The 19,062-nt window shown below is 36.3% G+C and overlaps 2 protein-coding genes across 3 annotated transcripts; both read right to left on the bottom strand.

Moving 5' to 3' along the window:
- Window positions 1-1,221: 1,221 nt before the first annotated feature.
- snap23.1 (synaptosome associated protein 23.1) lies at window positions 1,222-18,880 on the bottom strand. The gene is made up of 21 exons (XM_056767672.1): window positions 18,698-18,880; window positions 16,808-16,919; window positions 15,600-15,641; window positions 15,436-15,484; window positions 15,171-15,288; window positions 14,903-15,076; window positions 12,954-13,098; window positions 12,688-12,743; window positions 8,889-8,967; window positions 8,203-8,251; window positions 7,938-8,052; window positions 7,695-7,847; window positions 7,479-7,623; window positions 6,124-6,154; window positions 4,568-4,650; window positions 3,613-3,654; window positions 3,490-3,538; window positions 2,463-2,580; window positions 1,940-2,089; window positions 1,564-1,708; window positions 1,222-1,325 (listed from the first exon to the last, which is right to left on the bottom strand). Exons 1-21 carry the CDS (start codon window positions 18,706-18,708, stop codon window positions 1,260-1,262), a joined length of 1,932 nt encoding a protein of 643 aa, XP_056623650.1. The 5' UTR covers window positions 18,709-18,880; the 3' UTR covers window positions 1,222-1,259.
- On the bottom strand, window positions 6,441-10,627 carry LOC130436635 (synaptosomal-associated protein 23-like). Of its 2 annotated transcripts, XM_056767476.1 has the most exons (8): window positions 10,316-10,627; window positions 8,889-8,967; window positions 8,420-8,461; window positions 8,203-8,251; window positions 7,938-8,052; window positions 7,695-7,847; window positions 7,479-7,623; window positions 6,441-7,303 (listed from the first exon to the last, which is right to left on the bottom strand). In XM_056767476.1, the coding sequence occupies exons 2-8, from the start codon at window positions 8,928-8,930 to the stop codon at window positions 7,238-7,240; spliced, it is 612 nt and encodes a 203-aa protein (XP_056623454.1). In that variant the 5' UTR covers window positions 8,931-8,967; window positions 10,316-10,627; the 3' UTR covers window positions 6,441-7,237. The 2 variants fall into 2 exon arrangements, with proteins under 2 accessions (XP_056623454.1, XP_056623455.1); XM_056767477.1 differs by lacking the exon at window positions 10,316-10,627 and having other exon boundaries at window positions 8,420-8,543; window positions 8,889-8,945.
- Window positions 18,881-19,062: the final 182 nt, after the last annotated feature.

Raw genomic sequence — 19,062 nt, 5'->3', positions numbered from 1 at the left:
GCAACCCCCCATCCTTCTTGGGAACAAAAAAGTACCGGCTGTAATAGCCTGACTCTGTCTGATAGGGAACAAGTTCTATGGCCCCTTCGTCCAGCAGAGATCGGGGCATCAAGGAGGAACGCCCGGTCCATGTCCTCTGTCCTTGATGCTCCTCCCCTCAGCCTCCCGATGGGTATCTTTCATCTAGCTTTGGGTGTCTCTTGTTCGTGCGGCCAGTCACTGCCCCAAGAAGCTCGTCAAGCACTTTCGTGTCATAAGAGGAATGCCCGAGGAAACGCTTCGGTAGCGGACGCGAGGACGTTGTGCGCACAGGAGAAATGGCCTCTGTTTCCCATGGCCTCGCTAAATCAAGTCTATGCATTGTGGTTACTCTAGTATTCAAACTCCGAACTACTTCAATATATTGCAAGTAACACACACACATTCAACACAAAGCAGCCCTTGAAGACAAAGAAACCTGAAGACATATTTGCGCCATTTATAACCTGCAGGTGCTGGTGTAATTAGTTACGTCACTTGCAGAGGTTATTTAAAGCCAAAAAAATGAAGTGTTTTACACACGTGCTTCACAACCGGTCGAACAAAGACTGTTCTCCCATAACGTTCGAAACGCAGCATCGAGGGTAGCTTTTTATAGGGAACAAAGCTTCCATGTAATGACTGCCTACAATTCCATTTGCGACGCTGCATGCTGTAGAGCAATCACAGCACACTAGACCATCTGACCAATCAGATCAGAGTAGGCGGGGATTAGACAGATGAATCGCCAAACGAATCTTTTCAGATTCTGAGAGTCAGTCATGAGGCAAGGTAATAATAACTGCCTATTATTAGAAAATGAAAGTGTTTTAACACCATATAGGCCTGTATACGTAAACTTGTTATTGGACAGTCCATAAACCAAAGTAGGGTATTTACTCTTTAACATGGCTTTGGTTTGCACACATATTATTGATTTTGACTGTCTATAAAGATAAGAACACACCTTGAATCCCCATTCTTATCCTTCATTTTAGAAATCGCTTTTTTGGGGTTAGAACTGTCTAACACCCCCATCTGCTGGTTAGCTCAGGTCTCCATTTTTACAGAAAATTTAAAAGAAGCTACAGTACACAAACACAGAAACCTGAAGAGATGGCGCTTTATTTTGTTAATCACTAAATTGATTTAAATTATTTTTTTTTGAAAGATTTAGTAAATCATTTTCATTAATGGTGTTATTCCATCCAACTCCTAAGAAATACTGGTATTGGCCTTTTCTATTCCTTAATGATTTTTTTGGCTTTCTTTGTAGCAGCCTCAACACGATCTGTAGATTTTTCAACCTAAAAAGCAAAAAGGCAAAATTAGGAATAAACCAATAATAATTTTAATGAGAAAATAAGCACAACATCAAGAAGCAAACAAATGTCTAGTACATATTTTTATATTTTAATAGTTCTTTCATAATACACTCAACTCTCAAAACTTTCTGACTTTGACAAATCAGATATGATATAAAAAATACATTTTTTTATAGTATTTTTTATAATCATTCTTCAGATATTAATACAGTAACTTTACCTTGTCAGTGATGCTGTCAATGGTCTTGTTCTGTGTGTCGAGCTCATTATTTATGTCAATGGCCATGTTCTTCAGATTGCCAATAATGCTGCCCACCTGCTGTAGATTCTCCTCTATCTCTTTTTCTTGAGCATCATTTGTGATTCTTTAATAAAATCAAAAAGGCATACATTTTTTAAGTCTTTACAAATCTTTTAGGTAAGGCTATGTGTATATACTAATCAGCATTGTATGGATCTAAAAACTCAAAACACCTGCTAGTGAATTTTATTTTCATATTTCAAAAATTCAGGGTGGACTGTCAAATGACTTAAGAGGACAACAAGTCTCAGTCACACTTGACTACTGAATTTAAATGTTTGTTTTTTGGCATTACCTCTTGATATAAGTGCCTGAAGAGGCTGTTGACTGAACAGTGACCCTTTGTGTGTTTCCCCGTGTCACCTGGCTAGAGACCACACCCTCATCGCTTTTCTCTGTGCCTCTAACCTGCTTATATCTCTGGTTGGTTTTAATTGACTTCTGTCTAAGAGAGAAATAGTTCAGAAATACAAGCTAAACATGGAATGTACTACAAATACAATTACTTAAGGCAATGTCACAAACCACACTATGTCATACAACATTTTATTTAATTCACTTTTAATTAAGAATTGTTCAACTTTTTTTAGTACAATGTATTATGTATACAATAGGGTTGTACAAAGGAAATATATTTTTTTAATAAATGTAACAATTTATAACCGAGCACTCTAAAATACTTGGCTCTGGTCAACCGCACTATTCTTCAGTCAAATATGTTTCTACAAAACCTGTATAATTGATGTAGCTGTGGTTATGTGTAGCTGGTGCAGTCATTAGATGTCATAGTAAGTTAGTTTTTCTTTATAATAGCCAACCTGTTACATGGGCACAAACACCAGCCGCAGCATTTGGACAACTCATTCAGATTCCTCTCGGCTGTTTTCACGTTTTCCATGATCCCATCCATATTCACTTCTGTATTCCCCAGCTGTTCTGAGACCAAAAGATTTCACTATATAAGTTTCCCCTTAATATACTGTATAAGTGCATCTCCATTCAACTTGCTCATCAACCATTACACCTTCCACAATGGCCAGAAACCTGGGAGTTATAATTGATGATTAGCTAAACTTCACAGATCATGTTGCCAGCACCAGCTGGTCCTCTACAACATTAGGAAAATAAGACATTTCCTGTCCAATCATGCAATGCAAGTTCTAGTCCAGGCTTTTATCCTGACCAGACTATTGCAATGCATTACTGGCTGGACTCCCATCTTGCACAACCAAACCTCTACAGATGATCCATAATGCAGCGGCAAAAGTGGTCTTCAACGAACCCATCACTCCTCTCTTCATTAGGTTACATTGGATTATGGTGGCTTGCATCAAATTCAAAGCTCTGCTCTTGGCCTACAAGACCACCACTGGTTCGGCACCTTCATATCTTCACTTGCTAATACAGACTTATGTACCTTCCAGATCCCTGCGCTTTGCAAACGAATAACATCTTGTGGTGCCATCCCAAAAAGGAAAAAAAATCACTCTCACGTAACTTCTCTGGATCTGTTCTACATTTGGCTACGCAAACACCTGAATGATTATTTAAACTATACGTTTTATAAATAAAAAAAAAAACTTAACTTTGTATACTGTGCTGGGCTATTTGAGACCAGTTTTTACTGCCCTTATGCATCTTGTTGTCCGTATGTTTTTCCAGTCGCTTCTATTTTTTACCTCATCTGTAAATCGCTTTGGATGAAAGCTTCTGCTAAATCTCTAAATGTAAATGTAAAAACATCTTGATAGATTTTCCCTATTGTTTAGGGTGTAAAAAGGCTTTCCGTTGATGTAGATTTGAAGTATGAAGTAGACATCATAAATCAGGTGGATTGTAACTCACGTCCTTGCTTATCCAGCATGCTCATTGTTGTTTTTCCATTCCCCTGGCTCTGTAAACATACTTCTAATTACTTTACATGTTAAAGAACTGTAAACATAATTGGTTTTAATTGGATAAATTTACCTGTTCCAGCATCTGTAGCATCTGCCTGGTGCTATCAAGAGACTAAAAAAATGCAGTTAGTCCAATGTTATTGTAACTTAATAATGTACCTCTGCCCATGAACCCAAAGGGACAAAACAAATTACAATGACACTGAAATGACTATTTCTAATAAATTATATGACAAAGTAAAAGTACAAAGCATAATCTAACATAAAATAATCTTCTCCCTATACGTATGATGACTATTTAAGATGTTTCTTGTTATCACTTTGGTTTCTCCGATAGAACATTTGCAGTTGTTTTTTGGGGGTTCAAACCAACGTTTGATTAGACAAATCAAAGTAAAATACTAAGTAAGACATATTCCATTCTTTTGTGTCAGGACTCTGTCCTTCCTGTTATCGAGTTCTCTAACTCTCTGGACAGGGTCGGGACAGAACCATGTCCTGCGGTTGTTTTGTGTGGAGACGCGTGGCTTTCGTCGTTACTTTGCGTCATGTCTGTCAGCATAATCACTAACTTGGTGTTTTATCTCCGTCACCTTTCGGTCACCTCCCTTTTATTATTATCCCTCATTAGTTGTTCCCTATTTAAATCTCTTTTATCTAAATCTCTATCTAAATCTCTCTATTTGTTCCTTGTCGGATTGTCGTCACTATTCATGTCGTTTCGTGCTTATGGTAGTTTACTTTATATATATATATATATATATATATATATTAGCATTGTTCACCTATATAAGCTTTGTTCCTTACGTGTTCCACCTTCTTTTGAAGAAATGTTTGGCTTTTGTTTATTTTCTATACCTCAGTTTGTTCCCTCTCGTAGGAAGTGTTTATTTTTGTGTTATTTATTTATAGTTCCTGTTTTTCCCCATTGTGGTTTTCAGTTTCTGTTTATGGTTATTCAAATATTCTGCCAATCTATTCGTGACACTTTTGTACATCCTGATGGTCAAAGAGGAAACACAAACCTTGTTTGTTACTTTGTTCATTTTAATTTCCACGTCCTGTTCTGACATGTCTTCCATCCAGTTGGATTTGAAATCTGCTGTCACTGAGAAAAGTCAAAAGTTACTTTTAAATTGACACAGATAGTATAAACAGAGATTAGACAATCCACAATTGAAACTTTCCCATGGAAAATCACTTCGTCACATATTTACAGTAGCAAGCATTCACGCAAGACAATTATAAACAAAAAGGATCATGTTTTCGTGCTGTTACTAAAGGAATTTTAAGAAACATTCAAATATTCAGAAATCTGTTTAGTTGTGTTAAAGACAAAGAACATACCATGGCAAGTAACTTTTGAATTAAATCATTTAAAAATATTTTTGTTTTAATAAATTACAAAAAAAATGGTAAATAACAAGATGTATCTGCCTACTTACACTCAGGATCCTACAAAAGTAAAGTAAAATGAAAAAGAACAAGATGTGTCTGCCTACATTCTCAGGATCCTTCAAAGTTCTGGGCGTTTACATATATTTTATTTATTTATACATGTCAAGTTCCTTTGTGTCACAAAACCAGATAGGGCCTGTCCTGGCTTGTCCAACCTATTACAAGTAGCATATATACCAAAATACAAGGGAGCATGGGCGTAAATCTCTTTTAATAGTAGGGGGGACAATACATATAAAATTTCTCAAGAGCAATTTTTGAAGGGGACACAAATAACACAGTCAAAATTGTACTTACTACGACACAAAGCGACAATATGCATTAGGTTTATAGGTGTTTCATGCAGACTTGCAGTCATATTATAACTGAATTGAAATTGTGAACAATAAAGCTTTTTTCCATTTATATATATGTTTTGTCTTTGTTGTGAAGACAGGAACTACCCATGATACTACATGTTGACATTGATTCTCTTTTTAAACACTTTTAAAATGTTATCCTTATTTTACTGCAACATTGTTTGACAAAGTAAACGTACATCGACATCATAGAGTGGTTGTTACTTTCAGCTGGCTCCGCCAACAAACTTTGTTCATGTTCGTGTACCCAAACAAACTTAAATTCTGTGTTATACTCGATGATGAATCGCCCGAGTTTCAGTAAACTGAATGTTTAGTTTATCCGCCGCGCACATACTGCACACAATAGATGCTGAGAAAACGATCCACTCCATCTGAATGAAAGCTGAGCACCTTTTGTGGACGCTAGATATAGTGCCAACGTCACAAAACTGTAACCGGTATGTTCGCGGCTGTGTGTGACACGGGACCTGAATGGCGGGATCGGTGGCTTAGTGTTGCGGTTAATGTTCACAACATGCAAGGTCGCTTAAAATATAACAATGAATGCGAAACGGCTTCGGCGTGTTAGTTGCAGTGTGTGAAGTCCTATGTAACAAGCTAATGTTAACTAGCTAAGTTACGTTTGAATCGCTAACATAGCAGATTCATGGAAAAAGCATCGTTAATCAGCATTTTCTGAAACAACTAATTTATTAATGAATCAGCATCAACTACATTAAAGAGAATCACTTCATTTAAAGTGAATAAAATATCCTTCTTACTGGAGTTCAACAACCACTGATGAACTGAGCCGCATAAATGACTTGAATGTGTTTTGCAATGCGCAGGTGATATGAACGTGGAGAGCAGGCATTGGGCCAAACCATTGTGAGAGGCAGGGGAGGGGGAACTCAACAGTTTCTAAATTTAAAACGCATTTTTGCTTTTATATTTTCTACTAATTACGCAATTAGATTAGATTAACTTATGACAGTAAAGAATTTAATTGATCGAGGGGGGGGACAACTCTCGGATAGAGGGGGACATGTCCCCTCCGTCCCCCCCGGGATTTACGCCTATGGGAGAAGCATTGCTCAGTTTACCTTGGTACAGCTGCTCAACTTCTATCTGCCCATGTTTGTGGGAACTTTTACGATCTTGGTATTTAACATATTTTACTAGGAGCTATAATATAAATTATAATGTAGTGTATTTTGGGGGGTTTTGCCTTTATTAACAGTACAGTTACAGGACAGGAAACGAAGTGTGTGAGAGAGGGAATGGGATCTGGAAAGGACCACTGGACTCAAACTCGGGTCGCACTAACCACAGGGCTTACCACCAGATGACAGTAAATTGAATCAAGTTTTTAAGCTTTTAACACAACATCTAACTATATTAAAATATAAATGTATTAAAATAAGTAATGTAGCAGTACCATCTACTGTTAGGTCTGTAGCCTACATTTCTCTGCAGACACATGATTAAATCACAGGACAAAAATAACTGATTACGTTTGCTTCATTACAAATAATAAAAAAACTGAATAAAAAATAATACAGCCTAGCTAGATATATGACTAAAATTAGTTTGCTTTAATATCATCAGATTTAAAAAAAATACAATGTATACAGAGAGATGCACCTCACGAATTTCTCAAATCGCAATCAGTATCTGTCACAGCACCATCTGCTGGTAAAACCAGGTCTCCATTTTTAAACAAAATGTCAATACAAAAAAATACAGAAACCCCCTAAATATGCTTCATTTTGTTAATCATTAAAATTATTTTGCTAGTAAAAAATATTTCGTAAATTGCTTTTATTATTGTTATAACTTCATTCCACACCTTAACAACACTGGTCTGACTCTGTTCCATATCTAGTTCCTTAATTCCTATTCCTTAATAATTTTTTTGGCTTTCTTTGTAGCGCCATCAACGTGATCTGCAGTTATTTCAACCTAAAAAATAAAACGGCAGTGGTTACAAAGGATAGGAACAAATCAATATTTATCTAAATTTAAGTGTTTAAATAGTTCTCCATCCACCAAGCTCTCAATAATCTATAAATCTGTAGAGCCTTTACATTTTTGGATCTTGATGAATTTCTGGTCATCATTAATACAGTAGCTTTACCTTCTCAGTGATGCGGGCGATGGTTTTGTTCTGTTTGTCGAGCTCATTGTTCATTTCCATGGCCATATCCTTCAGATCCACAATGATGCTGTTGACCTGCTCTATATTCTCCTCAATCTCTTTTTCTTGAGCATCATTTGTTTTTCTTTCAGAAACATACAGCAATCTATTAGGTTCACACTGGACTACATTGAACATCTCAATGTTTGTTTTTACCTCTTGATGTAGGTGCCTGAAGAGGCTGTTGACTGAACAGTGACCCCACCTACTTTGCGTACAGCAGTTACTTGACTGGATACCATATTTGCATCTCTTTCCTCTGTGCCCCAAACCTTTGTATATCTCTGGTCATTCTCTATAGAGCTAATTCTACAGGAGAGAAAATAGTGCACAATAATTTTTATGATGCATTCATTAGCTGTTAAAACATATAAAAGTTTTGTTTTTATAACAGCCAACCTGTTACATGAGCACAAACACCAGCAGCATTTGGACAACTCATTCAGATTCCTCTCGGCTCTTTTCACGTTTCCCATCATCTCATCCACATTCACTTCTGCATTACTCAGCTGTTCTGAGAAAAAGGGATTATGAGATTTCACTAATATGCCCAAATGTCTCACATAGATTTCCTATAGTTTTCACTTTTGTATATAGGGTGTGAAAAGGCCACTAGCTGATGGTACAAAGATGATATGAATCATCAGGACTGGAGTGGACTCACTTCCTTGGTTATCCAACATGATCATTGTTTCTTTCCCCTTCTCATGGCTCTGTGAATAATATACATGTATTTTATATTCAGCTTCACAAGACAAAAATGGCCGATAAAGAAACTGTAGTTTTAAATACTGTACATGTCACGTAACAACAGTGAACATAACTTGCTTTAAGAAACACTTTGGATTTATGAGTTACAAATTAAAAAAGACTTCTAATACCTCTCCTGCCATCTGTCGCATCCGCCTAGTACTCTCAATAGACTGGATAAAGACAGAATAGTTCAGTTAGTTCATCAAAATGCATCTCAGCTCTTGAAGGCAATGGGGCTGTGATTATTTTCCCCTAAGGCCACCCTCATGGGTTATGGAGAAAATAGAAAATCATTAGGTGGGTGAAAAATGGGATGGAAAAAAGCATAAGAGTCAAACCCATGAAGGTGTACCTGTGTTAATGTCAAATTTCCATTCAATGACAATGTGAAAGGACTAAGTATAATAACATAAATTAAGCTCTGGTTTTATAATTCTTTATATATTACACTCATAGTGAAAGCAGTCTTCTCTTTCCTTCGCTTTCTATTCTCTGTGAGGAAATGTTCGTTCACTATGAGTTTTGCTGGAAGTTGACAACACCATCTACAGTAAACAAGTTAAAATGAAACAGTAGGAAACAAATAAAAAACAATACCTCATCTGTTACTCTGTTGATTTGTTCTGAGATTTGCTCCATCCTGCTGGATTTTAACTCTGCCGCTATGTTCAGAACTCTAAGAAAAATAAAGAAGTTATTAAGTTGATGATAGTTTACCACAGTCAGAACTTTCCCATAGAAAATAACTTCCTCAAATATTTAGCATTCATGCATGACAATTATGAACAAAAAATGGATCACGTTTGTGCAAAATCCACATTGAAGTAATAAAAGGTAAAGCCTGCGAATCTTTACCAAAATACGGAATTTACCAAATCTTCTCTGTAACATATTGACATGGTCAAAGCTTGTGTAAAATTGCAATCATATAAACAATGTTTTAAAATCATTATTTCATCTTGTTGAAATCATTAGTCACCTAGTTAGAACAGAAATCTAGCGAAACATTGAATTGTTTAGAAGCCAATTTAACTGTATTTAAAGAAAGAATCCACACAATTTTACTGTACTATAAAATCAAATGAACTATACAAAAATTAAAATCAATAAAAAAAACTACAAAAGTGAAAGAGCAAAAACAAGGTATTTCTGTCTACTTACTCTTAGGATGCTCCAATGTCGATATATAGTGGTAAAAAACTGGTCTTGTGCTTATGTTTTAATTTTTTTAATTTTATGAAATTAAAGAAGTTCTCCGATAACAGAAATGATTTTGCATAGACATTATTTCAACACTTCAGAATTACATTCTCATAATTTAATAAAAGTTACCATACTATGTTGAGTCTTAAACCAGCAGAACAGTCCAACATTTTCATTTTATGAAATTAAAGAAGCACTTGTGACCTGACGCCAATCGACCACAAAATGGAGCGACTACGCCACCCTGGATACTTGCCAGGAACAAAAACAAAGATTCTTATAACTTAAAGCAAACAGGTCACTTCAGAAGCGGCTGGAGACGTGAGCGTAGAAATATATATACTTTTATTAAAAAGATTCTGACACACAATCACTTGGAAATAAAGAAATATAAACAAAGAAAAGACTAGGATGGAAGAGTACCACCATAAGCAACCTGAGAGAACAAGCCCTTCAAAATAGGCCAAACAAAAATAGAACAGGAGCTGAGATCCGACAGCGGGGTCTAGGGACACACTAGGCCACACCACACCTCACACTGGTTACACACGCTCACACACACACACACAACACAGCACTGGTGGGGAACACCACCACGCCAAACTCGATCCGCCTTAGGCACTCCGCTCCTGTGAAGAGAATAGATAGGGACAGGTTTGGCACAAACTTCGAGGGTGCAGGCACCCTGCAGGTACGGGGCACTACAGTGAAATATATCAAGTAGGCAAGTAGGTGCCCACAACAATGCAGCTTCACAAAATACAAAAAAAACAAGTATTAAGAAAACAATATAAGAGAATCAAATTAAATACAGTACATACCATGTAGAATCTCCCCACCCCCGATAAGCAACAACAGATTAAAGTCTGGATGGTTGCGGCTCGTTCAACAATCTGTAGGCGGAGTTCCTTTAAGTAGCCACTAATATGAGATGATCATCAAATCTAAATAAAATGTGTTAGTGACTCATTCCAGTGGCTGACAGGACGAGGTTTTAACACACATCCGATCTCGTGACTCTGCGGGTCAGTTAATCATGCAAATGTGCGAGGGACAACTCGTTCAGTATGTCGGGTACACACACAGCCAACCCCCAAAATATTCGTAATGGACACCCAAGCTCAACTCCAGCTCACTCAAGCTTTTGACAGGAAGTGTCAGGGATAGACAGAAGTTTGTAAAGGTCCATAAAGGCATCTTTATGGTTCCAGAAGAAAGAAAAATATCCGAGGTGTTTTTAATGGAGAGTCCTTGTTTTGTTTTTCATTAAAGCAATCGCCGGACTTGATGAATATCTGCGTTCAAATCCTCTGTTTAAACTCACGCCATGCATGGCACAAGAAACCCCAACATTATTTAATGTCATGACATTACGCCGCCAGCGTAGCTGCAACTCATGTCAAGTGACGTTAAGTTACGCACGCGTAAGAAGTAAATGTTTCTACATTTCATTTATTCTTTTTAAATGATTCACTAAATTATACATTAGAACGCAGTCTTTATATTTTTGATATAAAAATATTTAGGGGTGCTATGAGGGAGCTTTGGTCTTTCTTGAGAAGGCTAAAGCACCTTCTAGGCCCTCTCTGGCACCGACTATGTGTATAGAAATGCTTACATATTACCTTAAAAATATTTTATTATTGGAAAACGCGCACTGCAAATTTACCTTACAGCTAATTTAAAATATACGACTTAAAACATGAATAAAAGATGCCTAGAAGACTGAAATAATCCACACATTCTATTATTATACTTTATCATGAAGTATAAAGGTTTAATCCCTCAAAAACCTTATTTGTTTTTGGATTTTTGTGTAATTTCATATTCAATCTATGATTAATTTTTTTATAAAAAAATGATCATATCTTGGATATATTACACATATTCATTAAGTTCTGTTATACCCTAACCCATTTTCACCTCTGAAAACCATAAAATGTTTCACAAGTCATATTTAGAATCAAAAGTTTCATCAACTTGGTTTTTCTTCTAATTTTCCTTTATGTATATTGAAGGATATTTTAGCTAAGACTGGGAAAGGTTGATCTCAACATGCAGTCCTGTTACCTAAATTATTTCTATAAAGTTATTATTTTTGCCAAAAAATGGCCAATCACTACAATATGATCAGTGTTTTTTGACACTGTCTTTAATGTTGCATCAGATGTGGTATTTATCTCTTTTGTCTTTTCCTTCTAGAACCACCACAGCAAAGACACTTGGAATCAGCAATACTTGAACAACAGAAAGCATATGCTTCGCAAATGCCCTTCATGTGTCTGACCACCAGATGGCTTAAAATTGAACCAGGTATAAAAGCTTTAAAATTTTACGTCTTAGCATCTTGAGACAAAACAATCGCAAAGTATGTTATAAGATATGGCGGTAAAAGTTTTTTCGATCAAGAAACCTCTAACATTGAAGTTAGTCTGGGATTAGACTTAACCCCTGTCTGGGAAACCACCCCATAATGTGTAACAATAAGCACTGTAGTAGCACCCTCTACTGGTAAGCCTAGGTCTACACACATCTCTGCAAACAACTGAAATAAATCATAGGGCAAATATAAGTGATTATACAGTATTTGCTTTATTAGAAATACAAAACGGAATGTTCTATTGCTATATAAGCATGGTAAATGATGTAATTAAAAGGACACTCCCGTATATTTCCCCAAAACATTGAACATGACTAACTGTATTCACAAGGTCCATTAACATTCTAAGATAATTAAATATGAGTATAATCAGTCACATAAACAGTTAAACAGAAAAAAAATAACATAAGATCCCGAACACAGATCAAAGGCTATTTGGGCAGCATGCAAGAACATTCAGGGGTTCTTTCACAAGTCTTAAGCAACACATTGAAATTAGTGACACAATAAGCCAGCACTGACTTAAGTCCAGAGAGAGCAACGATTAAAACTCAGTAAATGTATTGGATCCGTTTCTGTGTTTCCAGCATATTTGTGTCACATGTTAGGGGTGATGACTCGATTGTACATGAGGTTTTGTAAATATCTTATATGTGCACATAAGCATGTATCCAACTATTTCCAAATTGCAATTTAAAGGCACAGATGGCATTGTAGGAACCAAAGTCCTTCACTGCAATAAAGCAGAAAATGTGTGTAATAAGGCAGTGTAAACCAAACTTCTGAGCAAGGTTGTTTCAGTCCTTTCTTTACAGAAGTTTGTTGGCTCTCTGGTTGGCTTCATCAATGCGAGCTTTATTCATATCAGCCTGGGAAAAAGTAAAATAATTATTTTTGTAAAATAATATTAAACAGTATTACATATTTAATATAGAGTAAAACCAAATATTCTGTGAAATGAAAAGCTTCATAGTTATCATCTCAATAGCCTCAAGAGCCTTAATGCACCAAAGACAAAAAAAAACAAATCAATAAATGAAGTTCATTAGCCCTCTGGGCATCTGATAGAGTAGATTTACCTTATCAGTGATGCAGTCAATGGTCTTGTTCTGTTTTTCGATCTCATTTCCCATGTCTAATGCCAAATTCTTTAGATTTCCAATGATGCCGCCCACCTGATCTAGATTGTCCTCCATCTCATCTTCTCGAGCATCATTTGTGACTCTTAAGAGAAAGCAAAAATGTTAATAGAGGGCACTGGTACATTGCATGATTCTGGAAGTAAAGAATATGCAATATGTTAAAAGGTTTTACTTTAAAGTAAGTAGATCACAAGTGTCAATGTGGTTGTCTCGTCTTTAATAGCCAGGAGTTTATTTAAGTTACAATTATACTTATATGTGACATAAAATGGCACAAAATAGAATCAGCTTCAATACTATGCACAGGACTGAATCTCAGTCTATGGTCCAGTCTAATTCTACCTAAGAACCATTGAAAGTCACCAACTCTTTCCCTTGAGGATATAGTTCAGTCTTGTTGATATTTTAAATCATTATAAATATTATACATCATTAAAAGAACAGTCCACCCAAAAATGAACATTCTGTCATCATTATGTTGTTAACCGAACAGCTGAAAACACACATTCACTTGTTTTAGCTTTGTTTTACGGCAAAGTAATGGCAAATCTTATATTCTACAGCAGTGGTTCTCAAACTGTGGTACGCATACCACTAGTGGTACTTGAAGAGACCCCTGATAGTACGTGACATGACAGACAATTAGAAACTCTATATATTAATTTACATTTCGTGGTTTAAATTCAATTTCAAATGTTTAATACATGATTGATAAATATGAAATACACCTCAGCCTTTATGCAATTTTACTTAATTTATCTTTGGTCGATGTAACTAAGGCGCGTGACAGGCATCTCAAACACAGAGCGGGAGCAGACAGACGCTTTGGAGTCTCTCAATCTCTCTCTTCCGATGAGCTGTGTGTAAATTAAGCTTCTCATGTTTTTATGAACTCGAACCGCTGTTTAAACCAGTAAATCCTGTAAACCGCTAATTCAACATGCGTCTACTTCTACTCAAGGTTAAATCAATGAAGCGGCCGCCGCTTTGATAAAAGCCACTGCAGTAAAGTGTAAGTCTCTATTTGTTGTTACAGCTGTTCTCTTAATGTTTAAGTATACGAATATTTATTGATCTTCATGTTAAATATTCCTTCCAGATTGTTTGTATTTAATATGGGTTTGTAGTCTTTCTGCAAGTCCCCACATTGTAAATAAATCCCCCTTAATACTAATTTACAGACCCCTGTTTACGATTAACTACAGAAAAGGGTTTTGTCAACTATTACTGTTGACTAACTTGAAAATCATGTTCTTTAGTTTGAAAACATTTGGTAAATAAAAGTGTTTGTATTATTAAGAATACTTTACGTCAGAATTGAAGACGAGGTGTAAATATAAAGATTCACAGCTCTACTATTAATTTTTGTGTTTATTCATATGATTTTCTATGGAGGTCATCAGGTGGTACTTGGAACAACTAATTTAATTAAAGGTGGTACTTGATCTGAAAGGTTTGAGAACCTTCTACAGTGTTTTCTACAAAAAGCTACATTCGAATTGCAGAGAGCCTTAGGCTTAGAGAAAAAATTTAAGCTTGAGCTTAAACACCAGGAAGGAGTCAAAGGCTACTTTTGGCTCATTGAACCAGATCTTAAAGAACCAGAACATAAAGAGTTTAAAAATCAGCTTGTCCACACAGGTTCAAAGTCTGGTAAGCTTTTCTCATTCAGTGACTCACAGGACAGATGCTGCACAGGTCCGTATGACTGCACTTCAAGAAGGGCCAAAGCTATTTTGAAAGTATACAGCATTGTGATCATGATTATCTTAAATATTACGTTCAAATGTCCTTGAATATGCTACACATTCCAAAACACCCAATTCTTCAGCTAAACAACTCACACAAAACTGAAGCCGATGGCCTGTACCCCGTTTCACCCTCACCTTTTGATGTAGGGACCAGAGGCACCAGCTGACCCGCCAGAAACAGCCTGACCATTACGAAAGGCGTTCGGCTGGCTGGAGACCACACCCCCTTCTTTCTCCCCTGTGCTGGAGCTGTCGTTTCCTTTGCCCCAAGTGCGCTTATACCGGTTGTCACTCTCAATGGACGTCACTCTGAAACAACATGTGTGTAAGATTCCCAGATTACCGTTCGTATACACAGAGTTGATAACCTATAATAAAGCCAGAAGTTGAGTTAATAACTAACCTGTCACACGGGCACACGCACAAGCCGCAGCATTTGGAGAGATCAGTGATGTTCTTCTCGGCCTGCCTCATGTCTTGATTGATTTGATCCATTCCTTGGTCGACACGCCTGAGTTGCTCTGAGCGAGTCGAAATAAAAAAAATGAGACAATCTCACCTGCCAGGGTCGCAGACTTATAGCCCTTCAGATTTTTTATTTTTTATAACAAATAATATTTAAAGCTTAGAAAGACTTCTGAAGACATACTAAAGGAGATGTAACTCACCTCCTTGCTCATCTAGCATGACCATTGTTTTAACCCCCGTTTCTCGGCTCTGAAAACACACACAGACTTTAGGTTCAACTCTAAGTAAGAAAGGGGAATTAGGAGCATAACAGATTTTTTAAATCCTAAATTTATAAGTTTTCAGGTTTCACTGGACCACTTACCTCTTCTGCCATCTGTAGCATTCGCCTGGTGCTTTCAAGTGACTGAAAAAATGACAAATATTAAAGGTTTGCAAATCACTTTAGAAATACAATGAAGGATCTATTCTAGTGAACATAAATTTGGGTTTGGTATGCAAATATCAAAATGCAAAGAACACAATGTGTTTCTTTGACACATAAGGTCTATGCGTGGTTAATGTCAAGACTCTTTGCCGTCATTTCAGAAATGGATTCAAAGTGTAAAAAAACACAATGAAAAAGAAAAGTTGGCAGGGAAGAAATTTGAAATGCCAGTGTAATGATTTTAAACGATGCAAAGGAAAACAAGATTTACATACGAGACGTCACATGATTGTGGATAGATGAAAGTGTTTTATCGAAGGCCGGGCAATATATCTAAAATTATATCTTGATGTTTTTAATACTTTTGTCAAAATTAAGTTTATTACTCGCGTTTATCGATTCTGAAATGATTAATCTTTTCAAACAAACTGCTCTTTATATGAAGCAGACTGAAAATATTTAATTGAAGAGATGAATCACTGAATCTCTTCTGCTTCGTAAGTTTAAATCTGAGAATTTTGTATTAAGTATCTGCCTTAATTCTCTCATATTTTCATCGCAACAAGACTGTGAAACTGCTCTTTGGGAAACTACAGCCAGCCAATTAAAAAGCAAAATCCCTGCAAACAGGTCTATACTGTGACTATAGGCAGATATCACACAGCACTAGATTAGACCTTCCAAGAAATCCCCTTTTGATCACCATGCCTGCTCAAACACTAATTCTCATCATCTTAATAAAAAAATAGAAGCCTTAATGGAAGGGTGGGAGTTTCATGAATCTCTAATTTACCCCCAGTCAACCATGCTGTGACACAAGAGCGCTGCGAACCATTCATGCTAATATTTTTTTACAGCACACAGTCTCATGTCAGTCCCTTCCGAGGCAGCAGGGAAGAGAAAGAGAAACAATGTTATAGGTGATTAAGAAAAGAGATTTTAAGATATTAAGAATTTCAGCAGGACAGAAAATTACATTCACACACTGTAAAAGATGTCAACAATTTCACATCAGCATGAACTTGCTGTCATAAATAATAAGTTGGCAGTTAAACTGCGACCCAAGAACATAGCATCTGATTAAAAAAAACAAGATTCATTATTATCTTTTGTTAGAACTCAATGGTAACGGATGACAAGCATACCTCATCTGTAACTTGGTTGGCGCGCAACGTCATGTCCTCTACAGTCATGTCTGCCATTTTGCTGGTGTCCCAAGTGGCCTCCCTTCCGGTCTTAAACTCTATAGTCTGAGTTCTGAGGATCAAAGGTGAAGGGTCGAAGTTAAGAGGTCATTTATACTCAAACAAGCAAATATGCCCACAGCATTCCAATGGAAATCTACCCCCTGGAATTTGAATGGAAAGTTCACCCAAAAATGAATATTCTCATGATGAAGCTGGAAACTTCATACGATACTTTTTTGTTTTTAGAAATGCAGTATGCAAGTTATTTAGCTAAACGTGTTAAAGCTGACAATGGCAGGACTTTTATTTTTGGGTGAACTATTCCTTTAAGTCAACATTTAAAAACCAAAAGAAAATTTTTTGCAAGAAAGGTGATATGTTGTCAATTATTATTTAATAATTGATATTAATAAAATACATTTTTACAAATGTTAAAATTAAAAATAAAACTAAAAAGGTGTCTGATTTAGACAACACAGACAAAAGACGCAAAATATTTGACTAATTTGTTACATTTATTAATGGTAATAATGTCTGTGCAATCTAAAACACTTGTGTACCAAAACACAATGTACCCAGTGTTAACAGAGAGATGGGTGTGTGAGAAAGAAAGGTGTGATGCTAGTATGATAATTTCAAGAACATGTGTTTACCATAAGACACACACTAGTGACGCTAAGTGCTTGATTTCATTGCAAAAAATACAGAAGCCATAGCACAATGGTGGAAATGCTTAGAAAACAAAAATAAACAAAGGTAAAGCATCACAGTAGTCAATTTTACACTCACTGTAATATAAAAGATAAAGCCTATTCGTCATATGTCCTGTAGTAAAACTGCAGTAAAAGGGCTGCAGACATACATGCAGAATATTGATGTTTATGGTATAGTAAACTATGTGTGAACTGTCTGTACACAGGAAATAGAAGAGATCTTGTGACTTTCCTTTATTTCAGCAGCTTTTTCTGTTTCCTCATGCAAAGCAACTACCAAAAACCTGATTAAAAACAATCACAGAAATTCTAATGGGTATAATTATACATTATAAAGGGGTTGTATTGTTTTATTGGAGATTAATAGGATCTATTGGTGGAATGTCTGGGAGCCAATTGAATAATTTTTGAACCTAATGGAATAAGGCCCAACAACTCAATACATAAGGGAATTTTGTAATGGTTTTAAAAGCCGATGGGTCCTAGATGTATTTATAATGTAAACTATTAGAATGCCTAATCTTTAAGAAGGAATGTGGGCGTCAACGAGGAACACCCTGGGTGTTCAATGTGTTTTCCGAGGATAAGCAAATCTCAATTCAAAACAGTTCAACAAACGTGTTTTAAACAGGATTGAAATCAAGCTTTTATGATCGAGGCTCCTTCGTTGAAGAGGCTAGTGTGAAAAACACCGCCTTAAGAATTACGCGTGTCCAGTTTTTCAACAAAAACCGGTTCCTGGAGGTAAAGGCATTACGTCACCTCTCACACGTTTTACAGTGTTTTTCCTGTCTAATACATACACTAATCAGCACTGACTGGTCCAAGACTATGGTCATGTATGATTTAACTATAATGTGCCTGCACCATATGTAACAATTAAATCTGCCAAATCTTACAACGCACACTAACACCCTCTAACGTTAAGTTGTAAGTTGTTTCCTACACATAAAACGTTTATACTATCAGACAAAATAAACAAACAGCAAGTTTAACCTATTACACCCAAAACAACTATATTTGCAATGGTTAAAAACTGATCACGTTATGAAAGTTAGTATCGTAAAAGTTCTTCAGATCTTCCCAAGGGTCCAAGATCCCAACACCACAATCGAATCTCATATTTTATACTTACAGTTTACTCATGATGTTTTACAGTCTTCTCAATCCTTAATTTAATTGTAAGGCATGTAGTTTATATATGGCTGTTGTTGCATGATACAGAGCGAAATTACGTACTTAGTTCCGCTTTTGGAAAGTAGAAACGCATTATCATCCTCTTGAATTCTGAGCGAAACCTGGAGCACAGCTTTTCAATCGTTACTTACTTTGTTTTATTCCAGGATTGTAGATGGATAAGACGGAGGATCGATCGGTACCCTTTAAGTCTTTTTACGTGCTTTTGTCCGCGCCACACCAAACTCAGAGAAATTCCTTCAGACAAACTATGACACTAGTGCGCATGTGCAGTCATATGACAGTAGACATAGTGCGCATGCG

The sequence above is a fragment of the Triplophysa dalaica genome, chromosome 15 (assembly GCF_015846415.1).
Source record: "Triplophysa dalaica isolate WHDGS20190420 chromosome 15, ASM1584641v1, whole genome shotgun sequence".
NCBI classification, from domain to species: domain Eukaryota; kingdom Metazoa; phylum Chordata; class Actinopteri; order Cypriniformes; family Nemacheilidae; genus Triplophysa; species Triplophysa dalaica.
This window is presented reverse-complemented; position numbering and strand designations above follow the sequence as displayed.

Bases quoted from the DNA above. Each gene is read 5' to 3' on its own strand.
- snap23.1 (XM_056767672.1), bottom strand. The intron at 12,744-12,953 runs GTAAATCTACTC...ACTTTTTCCCAG, and splicing joins TTGACTGCATCACTGATAAG to GCTGATATGAATAAAGCTCG. The intron at 2,581-3,489 runs GTGAGTTACAAT...TTTTGGTCTCAG, and splicing joins CATGCTGGATAAGCAAGGAC to AACAGCTGGGGAATACAGAA.
- LOC130436635 (XM_056767476.1), bottom strand. From the start codon at position 8,930: ATGGAGCAAATCTCAGAACAAATCAACAGAGTAACAGATGAG. The intron at 8,252-8,419 runs GTATTAGAAGTC...TATTATTCACAG, and splicing joins TGCGACAGATGGCAGGAGAG to AGCCATGAGAAGGGGAAAGA. The intron at 7,848-7,937 runs GTTGGCTGTTAT...TCTCTCCTGTAG, and splicing joins TGTTTGTGCTCATGTAACAG to AATTAGCTCTATAGAGAATG.